Below are 16,169 nucleotides of genomic sequence, written 5' to 3'. Positions count from 1 at the left end.
ACACACACCCTGTCTCCTGGGACTCAGGCCTGGCTCTGCTTGCAGCTTCCTCTCCAGGCCGCCCAGCCTTCCTTGAAGATGGCAGCCCGTCTCCAGTCCTCGCCTTCGCCGCCTCCCCTCGGCCCAATCACAGCTATGTCTTCAAACGGGAGCCCCCGGAAGGCTGCGAGAGAGTGCGTGTGTTTGAAGAGGCCACGTGAGTGCCGCGTACGGGCAGGGCGGGGGGCGAGCCGGCGCAGTCACCCCCACAGCCCTCTGCAGTCCTCACTCCTTCGGGTCCTGGGGGTGCTTCCACGCTGGGGCCAGTATCGCAGCTTTTCCGGGATCAAACTTGTCCACATTACCTACTCTGAGCGCTCAGATCTGTGCTTATCGTTATCTCCATAGAAACCTGCTCTCTGCCCACACGCCAGCCACCAACAGCAGGAACTGGAAAGGGAAGAGATCTGAAACCTAAGCCCTTTGTTCCTGTCATTTTTTTCCACCTTCAGAGAGAGAGGAATGGGGGTTGCCTCTGAGTCAAGTCTTCACCCTGTGGCTGTGCTGCTCCAAGTCTCATGAACTCCCCAACAGAAATTTCCAGTCCTTGCAAGGAAGGGCTATGGAATATTCCCAAAGCAGACTGGCTGATTCGGAGGCCATCCTTCTACTGATGTCTTTGTAGTTCTGTGCATTAGCAGAGAATGGAGAGCCAGTCCTCACCCACACAGCCTCCCTTAGCAGGTGCCATGGAGCTCATTCCGCCTGGCCCCACTGAGCTCCTGCCGGGGCAGGTTCCCCCTGGAAGCCGTGGTCTCCTTTGCAGTCAGGACGGCAGTCATGGTGTGCGCGCATACTTCGCCGGGACCGGGTGGCAGGCACTGCGGGCCGTCTGCATCCCGAGTCAGGGAGAGGATATGACTCAGGGTAGGAGCTGAGGAAACCATTGCCACCAGGGTAGCAAGCACTGTTGCCTGCTCTCCCTTCAGGCCCCCGGGTCCTGACCCTGTAGCTTACACGGGCTCCAGGCTCCTGGACCCTCCCTCGACCCGTGTGGTGGCCAGGCCAGGACAACCCGGAGCTCTGGTGGACACTGGGATTGGCTGCCCTCGATCCCTTTGCAGACTGGTGATGGCAGGAAAGCCCGCGCAGCCGCTGCTCCGCCTTCCTGCCTTGGTTAGCGCTGAGGGAGGAGCTGTCCTGGGGCTGGCACTCCACAGCTCCTTGGGGTCTTTCTCAGCTTTAAGTTGGGGGGTTCTTTTATCTGAGGGACTTGTGCCACACTGTCCCCTTCCTAACTGCTGTCCCCCCTCAGAGCACCTGGAGTGTTGCTTGGTCTCCTTCTCACACACCCTACGTGAGTTTTGGGGCCGGCCTGTGCCCGTCCCACTTCTCGCTCTGGGCCAGGCCTTTGCTCTCTCCTCACATCTTTCTCTTCTTCCTGGGCCTTGGAATTATTAGAATCTAGAATTAAAAAGGAGAGTGATCAGCCTGTATACTGAGTGCACTTTTCTATGTTTATGTCATACTTCAATAAAAAAGTAAAAAAGGGGGTGGACTTTTGGCTCAGTGGTGAAAATGCCACTTGGGACACCCATGTCCCGTATCAAAGTGCCTGGGTCTCAGCCCCAGCTCCACTTCCAATTCCAGCTTCCTGCCAGTGTGCACCCCAGGAGGCACTTTGGTCCCTGCCGCCCATAGAGACCCACAGTGACTTCGTGACTCCTGGTCTTAGCCTCGCCCACCCCTGGATATTGTGACAACCGGGGATGAGCAGTGAACAGAAGATCTTTCTCTGTCTCTTGGTTTTTCTTTCTGCCTTTCAAATAACAATGTTTTGGAAAGTTCAAAGGTCAAGGTAACCATTAGGAACCGTGAGTGACAGGGCCTCCTCATCTTCTACACATCTGTCTTCTCCCCTCGGATTCTCCAGGCAGCAGCTTCTCGGGGCGATCCCACCCTCTAGGCACAGCCAGGCCCTCTCCTCTTGTTTCATCCGAGTCTGCTCAGGGACCCCCTGACATCATCGCCCATCCTCCCCAAACATGCGGAGGCCAGGGCTGATGACTCTCACAAGGAGAGAAGTGAGCACAGAACCCAGCTTACCTGGGAGGTGTGACCCCCCACCCCAGCGCAGGATGTCAGCGGTGCTGAGGCTGAGAAGCCCGCTTTAGGCCACTGTCCTAGGAAGTCACCGCCCAGACGTCTGCTTGCAGGCTAGTGGCCTGCCCCGCGCCCTGCCCGCTCCAGTGGAGAGTCCCGGGCTCCTGTACAGTCAGGGCTGGGAAGCCCTCCCTGTGTGGCCCCATCCTCTCTGGCTGCAGAGTATTTCCTGTTGCATAGCCATGAACACTGAAGAGCGAAGGGCTTGGGGACTGAACCTTTTGGGTTTGGGGCCGGTTCCGCTCCCGTTCAGGCTCCCCTGCTGCCCGGCCACGGCCACGTAGCTCACTTCTCTCACCAGCCGTGTCTCCCTCTGCTCTGCAGGTCCCCGGGGCCTGACCTGGCCTTCCTGACTTCCTGTCCGGACAAGAACAAAGTCCACTTCAACCCGACCGGCTCTGCCTTCTGCCCCGTCAGCTTGATGAAGCCCCTCTTCCCCGGCATGGGCTTCATCTTCCGCAACTGCCCCTCCAGCCCAGGGTCTCCCAGGGCGCCGCCTCGGAAGGAGCCAGAGGCCTCGCCCCTGCCATTTGAGCCATGGCAGCGCACCCCACCATCTGAAGACCCCGTGCTGTTCCAAAGCTCCCTGGTGGTCTGAGGGCACCACCACTCACTTTACCGCGGAGACCAGTGCCTTGGTGGCAGGCCCCTCCCGCGCTCCCCTGGCCCCATGGTGGGGGGGCTGGCCTCTCAGCCTTTGAGCACTTTCGTTTCTTGTGTCAAAGCCCCGGGTCCTCCCCCAGGTGGACACCGGCCCTCCTCAGGTGAGGGAACCTGCCTTCTCCACTAGCGGCCTGGCAGCTCACAACTCACACCTGTGTCCCTGCCGCTTCTCTCACTTGGCAGAAAACTCGCCCAGAAGGCCTCGCGTCCCCCCACCCTGGGTGTGCGTCCAGACGACTGTAGCGGCGACCCCCGTCCTTGTCACGGAGCCAGTGGCCGCCACCAAAGGAGAGGAGATGCCACACGCCTCCTCCCTCTTCCCGCTCCCCAGACACGGGCGAGGAGGGCGGAAGGCAGAGGCCCCCTCCCCAGGCCTCCCTTCTCGTTGGAGGGGTTGACCAAAGCTACCCTGCAGGGCCCGACACTTCCAGTGCAGCTGCTGGAGAGGGAAGCAGGTGTTTCCCACGGGCATTCTCATCTCGCTCTCACCCCGACTAAAGATTGTCTTAGCAGCAGCCCAGCGCAGCCCCGGGCGGCGGTGGGCGGGCGGTGGGCACGGGGAGAACTGGTCTTCTTCCCCTCCGCCTACCCCAGGGCTGGGCTGGATTAGGAAAATGCCTATTTTTTTCGTACCAATGTAGAAACTCTATTTTCTCCCAAAGACACTATTTTTGCAGCTGTTTGAAGTTTGTATATTTTCCGTACCGCAGAGCTTACACAAAATTGAAGAATGTTAATGTTCGAATTTCTTTACCTTGTGTTTAGAGGTTTTCGTTTTGTTTTTGGCAGATTTTGGTGTTAAATAGACAAAATAAATAAGTATTCCCAGCAGCCCACGCCTGTGTTAAATACTTGGCTGGAGACTGTGGGGATTACATTGGTCACCTGCTCCGTGTCCTCGAGCCAAGGAGGCTTCTGTTCGCACCAAGTGATGCAGGTGTGTCGTGCGGATGGCTGTAGCATTTCCCGTCCGCCCGACACTACACCTGGGCTCCTTACGTGACAAACAAGGGCATTTCGAGAGCTCAAGGAAGGGACTGGCGCATCGGCACAGCGGGTTAAGCTATCGCAGGCACCCCGTATCAGAGCTCCGGATTGAGTCCTGACTGATCCGCTTCCAATCCGACTCCCCGCTAATGCGCCTGGCGTAGCAGTGAAGATGGTCCAAGTGCTTGGGCCCCTGCCATGCATTTGGGAGACCCAGATGGAGTTGCAGGTTTCAGCCAGAACCTGCAGCCGTCTGGGGAGTGAACGGAGGATGGAAGATCTCTTTCTGTTTCCCTCTGCCTGTCAAATCTTATTTTTAAAAAGGTCAGGAAAAACTGGAATTAAAAGTTTATTTTGGGTGCCCGCGCCGCGGCTCACTAGGCTAATCCTCCGCCTTGCGGCGCCGGCACAGCAGGTTCTAGTCCCGGTCGGGGCGCCAGATTCTGTCCCGGTTGCCCCTCTTCCAGGCCAGCTCTCTGCTGTGGCCAGGGAGTGCAGTGGAGGACGGCCCAAGTCCTTGGGCCCTGCACCCCAGGGGAGACCAGGATAAGTACCTGGCTCCTGCCATCAGATCAGCATGGTGCACCAGCCATGGCGGCCATTGGAGGGTGAACCAACGGCAAAGGAAGACCTTTCTCTCTGTCTCTCTCTCTCACTGTCCACTCTGCCTGTCAAAAAAAAAAAAAGTATTTTGGTGCAAAAAGTTTTGAAATCCATGCCCAGTGTTCTCATTTTCCACGAGCAAGACCACTCACGTGCATGGGTTTCAGTTTTGTACAACACAAGCTTATCTTTTTTTTTTTTTATTTGACAGGCAGAGTTAGAAAGGTCTTCCTTCCGTTGGTTCATCCCCCAAATGGCCGCCATGGCTGGCACTGCGCCGATCTGAAGCCAGGAGCCAGGTGTTTCCTCCCGGTCTCCCATGTGGGTGCAGGCGCCCAAGCACTTGGGCCATCCTCCACTGCCCTCCCAGGCCACAGCAGAGAGCTGGACTGGAAGAGGGGCAACCGGGACTAGAACCCAGCACCCATGTGGGATGCTGGCGCCACAGGCAGAAGATTAACCAAGTGAGCCATGGCGCCGGCCCCCATAAGCTTATGTTTTAACTCTACTTTCCCTGAACTTTTGGAAGTCCTTCCATAAACCATTGACCAGTAGAAGTTGGTCCCGAATGAAAGGCCTGGTGGGGCTTGGGGGAGGCACAGGAAGTCGCCCATTCTTCCATGAGCCTGAGAAAGACTTTCAGGAGGAAATGAGGGACTCGAATGAGAGCAGGGAATGGTATTCGGGCGGGATCTGTGCTCGCGGCTGTAGCTCCACTCTTTCTAGGAATTCTCGCCACTTGAGTGAGTGCTCGCCACTCAGTGCCACCCTGGAGGGTCCCCAGCAGCCTCCCAGCTGATCGTGCTCTTAGGCTTTGGGGGCCACCAGGAGTAAGCACCCCAACATTCTGACAGTACCTTGGAACTCACAAAGGACATACTGTCCCTGCTGTGAGGATGACAGCTGAGCCCCCCAAGGACACGCACAGGAAGTACAGTTGTGTTCAAGATCTCATGACACAGCCCGAAGCCAGGCTGTCCCAGTGGCCATTAGTTGACCCAGGAAGCACCAGACACTGGATACACGTCTGAATGATGAAAGAAATGTTGGGGCTGGAGCTGTGGCATAGCAGGTAAAGCCATGGCCTGCAGTGCCATAAACCTATATGGGCACCAGTTCGTGTCCCGGCTGCTCCACTTCCTATCCTGCTCTTTGCTATGGCCTGGGAAAGCTGTAGAGGATGCCCAAGCGCTTGGGCCCCTGCACCTGTGTGGGAGACCTGGAAGAAGCTCCTGGCTTCAGATCTAGTCCAGCTCTAGCCGCTGGATGACCCCTCTCTGCCTCTGTCTCTAACTCTGCCTTTCAAATAAAACTAAATCTTTAAGAAAAAAAAAAAAAGTGCCAAGTCCCACTGTACTAACGACGGAAGGACAAAAGTCTGGGAAACCCGATCATTCGAGTCCAGCACCTATGCCTCCAACCACACCGCTGTGCTCTGTGTTGCTATATTCCCATTAAGAAATGTGACCCAGAAGTCAAGTGGAATTGCTTGAGGTTTAGCTGGTCAAGAGGCAGACCCAGGTCTCTCACCCCAGCAGCTGCTTGGTGCCACTGAGCAAGAGAGTGAATGCGTAGGGTCTGCCCCGCGCTGGCCCCCACTAATAGAAGACAGTGGGCAGAGGACAACCCTGTCTTCCATCCCTTACAGAAGCCTGGCTTGCCCTCAAAGCCTCTGAGTCAGGCCCAGAGTGATGGGTGTGGTGCTGCCCGGCGTTTCCTTCCTCTGCCTGAGGCTATGCCAAAGGCCCAGGCTTGAGGAGAAGGAGCCTCTGCCCAGACTGCAGCCCGGAGTCCACGGCGGCCTGAGACTGGGGCCAGTTATTGAGTGGGGGGTGAGGGGAGGGTGGGTGGCAGTGGAAGCGCTGGGTCCGGGGAGCCCTAGCCGTTAGTGCCAGCAGGTGCAGACCCGGCACTTGTACGAAGGTGCGCACTGATCAGAAAGAATCCAGAGGGCAAAACCCAGGCGTTTGCTCCATTGTTGGTGACTTGTTAAGGCCTTGAAGAAAATTCACTTCAATCAGCTTCCATTTCCACGTCCTGGATGTGAGGAAGTAGGACCAGAGCTGAGAAAGAGCCATGACAAAGAATCCCTTAAACCAGGACAACACCCTAGAGTGTAGGAAACACTATGGCAAAAAAGAAAAACAATGAACAAGCTCATCTGAGCATCAGAAGCGAGGCCACAGGGCGGCTTTTACTGATCACCCCCATTTACAGACTGGGAAAAACTGGCTCAGAACCTAGGTGACACGCGTGGGTTAGCCGGCCTCTCAGCGACACAGCTGAGCTGAGAGTCCTGACCTAGCAGAGGCTCACGGGGGCGCCCTCCCTCTTGGGGGCCCAAGGATGAGCCTTGGGTGGGGGAACCGCTCTCAGAGGCCAGACCTGGAAGGAGCGGGTAGGGTCGCTGGCGCTGGGCAGCAGCTAGAGGGCGCTCAGGCTCCACGAAGACTGCCTTGGCGTTAGGACCCAACAGAAGCCTGGCTGCCAACAGCGAAAAAGACTATTTCATTCGCTCTTGCCGGTTGCACCGCCTCCTTCCCCGCCCACCTAGCGCACTTCGTACCCCGTAGCCAATTGCTGAACTCCACATCCATGTGCGTCATCATTCCGCGCCCGGGTGCCTCCTAGGGCACCCCCTAGCGCTCCGCGTCATAGTTGTCCTCGGAGTTGCCTGATCGGAAAAATCTCGAGGGTGAGGTTTTAGCCTCGAGGATCCCAGCTCCCCTCGCCACCAGGAATGGAGCCAAGTTCCCACGGCCGGTCTTCCTCCCCAGGAAGCAGTTGCTGGGTTCTGAGGAAGTTCCTCCCCGGCAGCCCTAAGCTGGCAGCTCTGGCGGTGACTGCTGGGCCCTACTGAGCGACGGTCGCATGCAGCTCCTATGAGGCCCCTGCCGCCGGTCGGCGATGTCCGACTGGAGCTGTCGCCTCCGCCGCCGCCGCTGCCGGCTGTGAGCGGGTCTCCGGTGGGCTCCTCCGGGCGTCTCATGGCCGCTAGCAGCTCCCTGGTGCCCGACCGGCTGCGCCTGCCTCTCTGCTTCCTGGGCGTCTTTGTCTGCTATTTCTACTATGGGATCCTGCAGGAAAAGATGTGAGCCGACCCCCGGCGCGGGTGGTCAGACATTCCCCCTGGTCCAGCCCCCTCGTCCCACCCGGTGGCCCGGTTCTCAGGTCTCCCGCCTCTGGCCCCAGGCCTTCCTCTTTTTCTCGTGCTTGGGTCTCTTGCCTTCTAGCACCCGGCTTGCTCTTTGTAGCCGCGGCCGAGTCTCCCCGACGCCAGAATTGGCCTTTGGTTTTCCGGGACCTGGTCATTTCTCTTCCTTTAGCTGGTATCTCCTCTGTGGGTTCCGGGGGCCTGGGTTTTACGGTCTAAGATGTCCACCCCGAACAGATCAGACTTCTCGCCTTGACCTGAGCCAGCTCCTCTTTGACCTCCCAGATCCTTGCAGGCAGCCTGTTTTTCCGCCCTTGGCCTTGCTGCCATACCCCCACATACCACCTTCTCGTCCTCCCTGGGGTACCTTGTTTCCCAATCCAATATTCCCCGTTTCCTCGGGCTCCGTCCTTCACGGACTGCTCTCCCAAGGCTGTGGGGGCAGCAGGCTGGGCTGTCTGCATTCCACGTCCAGGAAAATTGACTCCTTTTGTAAATGAGCCCAGAGATCTTTGCAAACTCCACTTGCATGGAGAGAAACAAGAGAACCTCAGAGCTCTGGCCCCGGCCCCAGGAGATGCCAGCGAAGGAAATACACTCATTTCTCCCTTCTCTTATGCGTTTCGTCCTTAGAACAAGAGGAAAGTATGGGGAGGGGGCCAAGCAGGAGACGTTCACCTTTGCCTTAACTCTGGTCTTCATCCAGTGTGTGATCAATGCCGTGTTCGCCAAGATCTGTGAGTACCCGGACGTCACTTGTTGGATGCCCCTCCCGTGCCGCAGTCCGGCCCCTGCACTTGATTTCCCCTCAGCATCCAACTCTCCTGAGCTTTTTTTGTGTTCACAGGGTCCCCTGTGCAGTCTCTGAAACTAATGACTTTGAAAGAGGGTGAGGCCGGCGCCGCGGCTCACTAGGCTAATCCTCCGCCTGCGACGCCAGCACCCTGGGTTCTAGTCCCGGTCGGGGCGCCGGATTCTGTCCCAGTTGCCCCTCTTCCAGGCCAGCTCTCTGCTGTGGCCAGGGAGTGCAGTGGAGGATGGCCCAGGTGCTTGGGCCCTGCACCCCATGGGAGACCAGGAGAAGCACCTGGTTCCTGGCTTCGGATCAGTGCAGTGTGCTGGCCACAGCAGCCATTGGAGGGTGAACCAACAGAAGAGGAAGACCTTTCTCTCTGTCTCGAGGGTGAAATGTTATTTTCTTAAATTAGACCGACTTCTGAGTCAGGAATATGCAGGGAATGGGTCTTCGGGTCCCAGGGCCCCAGTGAGACCACCTGAGACAGTCTTTCTCTTTGTCTCTTTGACTCTTTCTTGTGTGTGGGCTTCAAACATGCTTTGCGCTTGCTTTGTTGCCCGGAGACGAGCAGCAGGGCTGAAGGGTCTCTCGAGCTGAAGCGGCCCCTGCACGTGGCTCCACCCCGCACGTGGTCCGCTCTTGGGCTTAGGGTGGAATGATTTGCGGAGATTCCCGGCCCCTGGGAACAGAAGAGGCTGTGCCTTACTGGACAGGCAGCTTCTTCTGTGTGGCTTCAACTTTCCTTAGTGGTCCATCCTAGCCCCACCAGGTTTCTCTCGTATGTTTCTTTTTTTTTTGTCTTCTCCCAGTGATCCAGTTTTTTGACACTGCCAGGGTGGACCGAACTCGGAGCTGGCTCTATGCTGCCTGTTCTGTCTCCTATCTGGGTGCCATGGTCTCCAGCAACTCAGCGCTGCAGTTTGTCAACTACCCGACTCAGGTGAAGCCCCGGTGTGGGGTGAGGGTTGGCTTAGAGTCTGAGGAGGACTGAGGGTCCTCCCCTCGGGTCTGTGACTTGAGTAAAAGGAGAAGAGCCCCGGGAGAGTGCGTTTGAGAAGCGCAGAGCGTGCAGAACCGTGGAGCCTGGGCTTCGTGGGAGTGGGCAGCATGCGGGGACTGAAGTCCCGGGTGCAGGCCTCGCTCTCACTCATCGTAACGCCGCGCAGCGCTCGCTCGGCACCTGGCGCAGCACAGCTGCTCAGAAGTCATTTGCTGAATTTAATTTCAGGTCCTTGGTAAATCCTGCAAGCCGATCCCAGGTGAGCAGAAGCTGCTGTCTCCCTCTTCCGCCTCCACCCTTCCTAGTTGGGTCCCTTTCCTCTGCCAGAGCTCTGTGCCCCTCTGGGCTTCCTCACCCCGCCCTAGCTGCCTCCAGCAACTCCCCCTGCCTGTGCCGTCAGCCCTGTGGCTTCCTGTGGCGGGCTTGGCTGCTCATGCTTCCCTGAGCTGGAGGCTGAGCGTGCTGGGCTCGCGGGGCAGGCGTGGCAGCATCCTGCGTGTGTGCACTGTCATCGTGCTGACCCCACCTCACCCCGCTCCTCCCGTGGACTTTTCACCTTTGTCCTCTGCCTTCTCCCCACCCTAAATCAGCTCTCTTGCTCAGTCGTCTTTATCTGGGTGCCAGCGCGGCGCTGCGTCTCTTCTCTGCGGCCCCTCCCTCTCTGACAGTCCCCGCTTCCGAAGCCTCGCTGGGTTCCGGGGAGAGGGGTGTTGGGGTCCTCGATGCCTGTGGGTACCTGAAGTTCCCGCCCTGTTTCTTTCTGCAGTCATGCTCCTTGGGGTGACCCTCTTGAAGAAGAAGTACCCGCTGGCCAAGTACCTGTGTGTGTTGCTTATTGTGGCTGGAGTGGCCCTCTTCATGTACAAACCCAAGAAGGGCGGCGGGGCTGAGGAGCACACAGTGGGCTACGGCGAGCTGCTGTTGGTACGCAGGCCTGCTGCGGCCGCCGCGCGCTTCGGGATGGTCGTGGAGAAACTAACTCAAGGAAAAGTTTATTTTGGTGCCAAAAAAAGAAAAGAGAGGGAAGGAGGGAGGGAATTAGGCAATTCGTGCATGGATTTTTGTGATACACGTTTCCCCGAACTTTCTGAAGGCCTCTCGGGAGGTTGTGACGCCCCTGCCCCAAGTGCGTGTCTGGCTGCAGCGCCCCTCTCTGCTCAGGCCGGCAGGGGAAGCCGGAGATGCGGAGGCCTGGGTCTAAACCCTGGTGTGAGGTCACAGGCCTGAGGACAAGAGAGGGGCAGAGTGTCTCTCACTGTGGCCAGCCCGGGCGCCTGGAGGCTGGAGACAGTAGTAGCTGTTGCTTGTGTATGAGGTGCTGCTCCAAGTAGTTTATTTCTTAACGAGCTTCGCCAGCCCTGTTCTCATAACACAGGCAGGATCTGCATTTTACAGATGGACACGCAGGACAGCGAGGTTCAGTCGCTTGTCCGTGTCCACGGTCACATGGCTGTTGCAGCAGCAGAGTCAGTATGCCGGTCCCAGCAGTCGGACCAGAATCCGTTCTCTGGAGCCCCGTGCTCCGGGCCGGGACGTGAACCTGCGGGGACTGTCTTCCTCCTCTCCAGCTGACGGAGAGCAGCTTGGCTCTGCACAGCCTGCCCGAGGCCCTGCACGGCAGCTGTGAGCCGGTGTGTCTGGAAGTGGTGGGCTTCCTGCTCTGTCCCTGCCCCAGACATGCTGTGTGGCTAGCAGGCCGGTGCAGGGGGAGGGGAGGGCGAGCATGCTCTCCCCCCGCCACCTGACTGAACGGCACCGTTCTGGTCGGAAGTTCTGTCTCAGGGCAGCGTGAGAGTCCCGTGTCCAGGGGTAGGGAGGGGCCTGCCGGTCACCTCACCGCGCGCTGCTCCCTTTCTTTCTCAGCTGCTGTCTCTGACCCTGGATGGACTGACAGGTGTTTCCCAGGACCACATGCGAGCTCACTATCAGACCGGCTCCAACCACATGATGCTGAACATCAACCTTTGGTCCACGTTGCTGCTGGGAGCCGGTGAGGAGCAGCCCTGCTGTTCTTTGAGTGTGCCACCAGAGGGCAGGCTGCCCCCCTCCGCTTCATCCCTAGCCCAGCTGCCACTTGCTTACTTGGCCGAGGGCACGAGCCTAAATGGTTCCAAGATGCCTTTCCTTCCAAGGCCCTTAGAAACCTTCCTGGAAGACCTGCCCCAGCAGGAGCTGCTTGCTACTCGTTTCCTGCACACTGTGGGTCAGGCCTTTGTCAGGTGTCGGGGAGGACAGAGCAGTAACACATGTGACGGCTCCTGGGGTCTTTCCCTGGCGTGAGGGACGTGAGATGTTGGCAGAGCGTTCACAGGACAGACTTGGATGCATGCTGCATCCAGTTCAAACATGAATGCCAGGGCTGGTGTTTGGTCTGATGGTTTAGACACTGGCATCCCATGTCAGAGCGCCTGGGATCGAGTCCCAGCTCTGGCTCCTGATTGTGGCTTCCTGTCAAGGCAGACCCTGGAAGCAGCAGGTGATAGCCTAGGTAATTGGTCCCTGCCACCCACGTGGGAGACCCGGATTGAGTTCCTGGCTCCCAGTTTCGGCCTCGTCTAGCCCTGGTTGTTGGGAGTGGACTGGCAGATGGGAGCACTCTCTCTGTGTGTCTGTCTCTGCCTTTCAAATTAAAAAAAAAAAAAAAAAATTTGTTTTGCACTGAGTGCTGTTTTGCCTTTTTCCAGTCTGGCCAGGGTAGAGAGCTTTGCGTCCTGTGGCCTGGGTTAGTGGGAGAGGCAGCTGAGGGCTGCAGGTGGGCCGTGCTGGAGGCTGGAGGTGTCGCTGAGCTGGCGACGTGGCTCAGGGTCTCCCCGGCATCCGAGCAGCTCTGCTTTCAGTCACGCTGGTAGAAATGACTGATTAGTTTTAAGGCCTTTCTCACAAAACTGAGTCTTGAGTTAGTTTCTCTAATCCACCCCCTCCAAAAAATGGACGTGCTCAGACACACCCACTGTGTGCACTTGGCCGTGCCCTAGCCTCCCCCACTGAACTTCGGCAAGCCACGGGCCGGGGCGGAGGGGTGTGTGTGTGTGTGTATACGCGTGTGTGGACGTGCACACGAGGTGCTGTTTCTTCCTAGGGCTCCTGTTCACTGGGGAGCTCTGGGAGTTCCTGCGATTTGCCGAGAGGTTCCCCGCCGTCATCTATAACATCCTGCTCTTCGGCCTGTCCAGTGCCCTGGGCCAGGTGAGTTGCTTCCTGGGGACCGGATGGCTGGTCTGGCTGGGAGAAGGAGGGTGGAAGGGTCTCTGAGACTGGACCTCACGCAGGTAGACGAGAGGCAGCCTGGCCCCTTTTCTGTCCCTAGAGCTTCATCTTCATGACAGTCGTCTACTTCGGGCCCCTGACCTGCTCCATCATCACCACGACTCGGAAGTTCTTCACGATTCTGGCCTCTGTGATCCTCTTCGCCAACCCCATCAGCGCCATGCAGTGGGTGGGCACTGTGCTGGTGTTCCTGGGTAAGTCCCTTCCCAGCACGCGCCTTTGTGCAGTGGTTGGTGATTTCAGAGAAAACCTTAAGAGAAAAGGAAGCCTGGTTTCTGATCCAGTCTCCTGTGCACATTTCATCGTAGCGATTCCGTTGTAGATTTCTCCAGACCCTGACTTTGCTTATTCCCTCCTGACTTAGGCTGCTGTGGGCGAGCAAAGGGAAATAGCTTACAAGTTCAGACTAAGTTTCCTTCAGTCCTGCACACGCGCACGCACACACACAGGCAAGGGTGTTTTGAAAAGTTTATGGAAAAATTAAAGGGGTTTTTGTGTGCAAGGAATTTTGAAACCCAGGTCTAGTGTTTTTCATAGTGTGTATTTTCCATGGAGTTTTAGAAGACCCCCTCCCGTGTGTTACCAGGATCTTGGGAAGCATTTTCATTGAGTGTCGCTGCGCTGTGCTGGGAGTTACAGAAAACTCGAGTTCAGGCCGGCACTGCGGCTCAATAGGCTAATCCTCCACCTGCGACGCCGGCACACCGGGTTCTAGTCCCGGTCAGGGCGTTGCATTCTATCCCGGTTGCTCCTCTTCCAGTCCAGCTCTCTGCTGTGGCCCAGGAGTGCAGTGGAGGATGGCCCAGGTGCTTGGGCCCTGCACCCCATGGGAGACCAGGAGAAGCTCCTGGCTCCTGGCTTTGGATCATCGTGGTGCGCCGGCCACAGCAGCCATTGGAGGGTGAACCAACGGTAAAATGGAATACCTGGCCGGTGCCGCGGCTCACTTAGCTAATCCTCCGCCTAACGACGCCGGCACACCGGGTTCTAGTCCCGTTCAGGGCACCGGATTCTGTCCCGGTTGCCCCTCTTCCAGGCCAGCTCTCTGCTGTGGCCAGGGAGTGCAGTGGAGGATGGCCCAAGTACTTGGGCCCTGCACCCCATGGGAGACCAGGAGAAGCACCTGGCTCCTGCCTTTGGTTCAGCGCAGTGCACTAGCCGCAACGCACTGGCCGCGGCGGCCATTGGAAGGTGAACCAACGGCAAAGGAAGACCTTTCTCTCTGTCTGTCTCTCTCTCTCTCTCACTGTCCACTCTGTCAAAAAAAAAAGGGGGGGGTTGGGGGAATACCTTTCTCTCTGTCTCTCTCTCCCATTGTCCACTCTGCCTGTCAAAAAAAAAAAAAAAAAACACAAAACTCCAGTTCTGCAGTTTATTTTTTTTAAAGATTTATTTATTAATTTATTTGAAAGTCAGAGTTACACAGATAGAGAGAGAGAGAGAGAGGTCTTCCATCTGCAGGTTCACTCCCCAGATAGCTGCAATGACCAGAGCTGCTCCGATCCGAAGCCAGGAGCCAGGAGCTTCTTCTGGGTCCTCCCACGTGGGTGCAGGGCCCAAGAACTTGGGTCATCTTCCACTGCTTTTCCAGGCCACAGCAGAGAGCTGGATTGGAAGTGGGGCAGCTGGGACTCGAACCGGCGCCCATATGGGATGCTGATGCTTCAGGCCAGGGCGTTAACCCGCTGAGCCACAGTGCCGACCCCCTGCAGTTGATTTTTTAAAGCCCCCATTCTGGAGAACCAGGCGTGCTGTTCCCTCCACCCTCACTGGTGGCTTTCATTTGCCCCTCGAGCCAAGCCCCGCTTCTCCCTTTCCCTAGGTCTCGGTCTCGACGCCAAGTTTGGGAAAGGAGCCAAGAAGACCTCCCACTAGGAAGAGACAGCACCTCCGTCCACGAGTGTTTAAGTTATTATCTCACGCGGCGTCTCTTGGGAAGGGAAGACAGACTCAATAGTGATAAGGGACTGGGTTCTGTTTTTGTTTTGTTTTGTTTTTTTTTAATTGACGCAAAATCACATATTCTAAAAAAGCACCTGGGTGTTAACGAGGCGGAGTCGTGGTTTCTCTTCTTGCCCTGGAGCGCGGAGACGGCGGCAGTGGAGCTGATGCCCTCGGCGTGGCGGCGCGGCTGGCTGGTGGCTCCCCCGGAGGAGCCTCCGTTCCCACGGCCGCGGTTCTGAGTGTGTTAAGGCAGGTGGCTGGCAGGCAGAGCCGCAGGGTGTGAAAATCACTTTCCCTCCCAAAGCTCGGTGGGCAAATGCTTCCTAAAAACCCAAAGCTATGTTCTCTCCTTCAGAAACGTCTCGGGCTCAGGGGTCAGAGGAACCCAGGGCCTCCAAGGCTGCTGCGTTTTCCCATTCCCCCATCCCGCTCCATCCAAGGCTGTGCCGCCAGCCGAGCGGAAACCGCCGCCTTTTTGCCTGCGTCGGCACAGGCGTTGGAAGGCCTGTGGATGTGTTTTCCCCAACTCCCCCCAGCTCTCCGTCTGTTCTCAGGCCGCCTGCTCCTCTCCCAGGAGGCTGGATTAATCCCTCCTCTTCCCCCTGCCCCCTTCAGCTGCTCCAGCGCCGCAGTCCTCTGCCACCCGGGCCGTGCCAACACGTCGCCATGCCAGCTTCTGCCTGTTGAAAGGGATGTGGTAGAAGGCACGGCGGCTGAGTCCTGGCAGAGCCGCTACTGTGTTGTTGGGGTGGCAGTGGGGCGGGGAGGCGGAGCCTGGAGCCAAGCCACCTGCCCACTGCTGCTTCAGAGCTGGAAATCGCAAGCCTCCAAGGACCAAACTTTACACATGAAAGTGCGTCTCCACCAGCTGCAACTTTCCCGCCATCTGTTCAGCGGCCCCGGCCCCTCGGCTCTCCAGATGGGAGCCCGGCCTCCTTCCTGAGCCGCTGCCTCGCAGCCCCCCGCCCAGTCTTTCAAGCCCTGCCCCGCTGGCAGCCATCTCACTCCAGGGGCCGGTGTCCCTGCAGCCCTGCCCGTAGAGGCCCTCCTATTCGGAACTCCTCCTCCGGTGCACAGAGCCCGACTTCCTTTCTCTACCTCCCCCGCCTTTCCTGCTGGGTAGATAGTTCTTCCAGCTCTTCTGTGGACTGGGTACGTGGTGAGCGTGTTCCCGGGCGGGGACCTGCAGGCAGTCTCTGGGCCTGTGGTTTCAGCAGACATCATCACAGCATCGGACTCCTCCCCTCTGCTTCTTCCCCCAGCCATCTCCAAAGTGACTGGAGCTAGTCCCCAAGAGCTAGACAGGATTTTCAGTCTGCCCCCGGGGCTGTCACCTGTACTGGCCTGTCCTACCAGCCACGGGCCGGCAGCCCAGGTTTGCTCTATTAATTGGGTCCCCTGCCCATTCATCCAGCCTGAAATGCCAGGAGCCCAGAGTGAGGCGAGCCTACCCTCTGGGGTTCCCGGCGGATGTGGGGATGGGGAGACAGTGGTGCCTCTCAGACCGCTGCAGGGAGGCAAGGAAGGAAGGAGTCTGGAAGGCGAAGCTGGAGCTGGAGAGTGCAGGAGGACGAACACGGGGAAACAGAGCTCTGGCCACACTGCCAAGCAGG

At 57.9% G+C, this 16,169-nt stretch overlaps 2 protein-coding genes across 10 annotated transcripts in view; both read left to right on the top strand.

Moving 5' to 3' along the window:
- FAM117A (family with sequence similarity 117 member A) overlaps positions 1–3,636 on the top strand; it is a 50,664-nt gene extending 47,028 nt beyond the window's left edge. For all 5 annotated transcript variants that reach the window (XM_051824875.3, XM_089318145.1, XM_008271317.5 and 2 more), the window contains 2 exons: positions 46–196; positions 2,467–3,636. In XM_051824875.3, the coding sequence (XP_051680835.1) occupies positions 46–196; positions 2,467–2,740 (425 nt within the window). In that variant the 3' untranslated portion in view covers positions 2,741–3,636. The remainder of the gene's footprint in view (positions 1–45; positions 197–2,466) is intronic.
- Positions 3,637–7,268: 3,632 nt separating this feature from the next.
- SLC35B1 (solute carrier family 35 member B1) lies at positions 7,269–14,663 on the top strand. 5 transcript variants are annotated; one of them, XM_089318144.1, is made up of 10 exons: positions 7,280–7,486; positions 8,183–8,286; positions 8,397–8,732; positions 9,180–9,285; positions 9,574–9,604; positions 10,112–10,269; positions 11,209–11,335; positions 12,425–12,531; positions 12,653–12,806; positions 14,435–14,663. In XM_089318144.1, exons 4-10 carry the CDS (start codon positions 9,238–9,240, stop codon positions 14,485–14,487), a joined length of 678 nt encoding a protein of 225 aa, XP_089174270.1. In that variant the 5' UTR covers positions 7,280–7,486; positions 8,183–8,286; positions 8,397–8,732; positions 9,180–9,237; the 3' UTR covers positions 14,488–14,663. The 5 variants fall into 5 exon arrangements, with proteins under 5 accessions (XP_002719348.2, XP_089174268.1, XP_089174269.1 ...); XM_002719302.6 differs by lacking the exon at positions 8,397–8,732 and having other exon boundaries at positions 7,269–7,486; positions 9,155–9,285; XM_051824881.3 differs by lacking the exon at positions 8,397–8,732.
- Positions 14,664–16,169: the final 1,506 nt, after the last annotated feature.

Source organism: Oryctolagus cuniculus, chromosome 17 (assembly GCF_051225735.1).
Source record: "Oryctolagus cuniculus isolate XC-2025 breed Fujian yellow rabbit chromosome 17, ASM5122573v1, whole genome shotgun sequence".
NCBI classification, from domain to species: Eukaryota; Metazoa; Chordata; class Mammalia; order Lagomorpha; family Leporidae; genus Oryctolagus; species Oryctolagus cuniculus.
This window is presented reverse-complemented; position numbering and strand designations above follow the sequence as displayed.

Excerpts from the sequence above, each read along its gene's own strand:
- SLC35B1 (XM_002719302.6), top strand. The coding sequence starts at position 7,278 with ATGAGGCCCCTGCCGCCGGTCGGCGATGTCCGACTGGAGCTGTCGCCT. Across the intron at positions 9,286-9,573 it reads TTGTCAACTACCCGACTCAG|GTCCTTGGTAAATCCTGCAA; the intron begins GTGAAGCCCCGG and ends ATTTAATTTCAG. Across the intron at positions 11,336-12,424 it reads CACGTTGCTGCTGGGAGCCG|GGCTCCTGTTCACTGGGGAG; the intron begins GTGAGGAGCAGC and ends GTTTCTTCCTAG.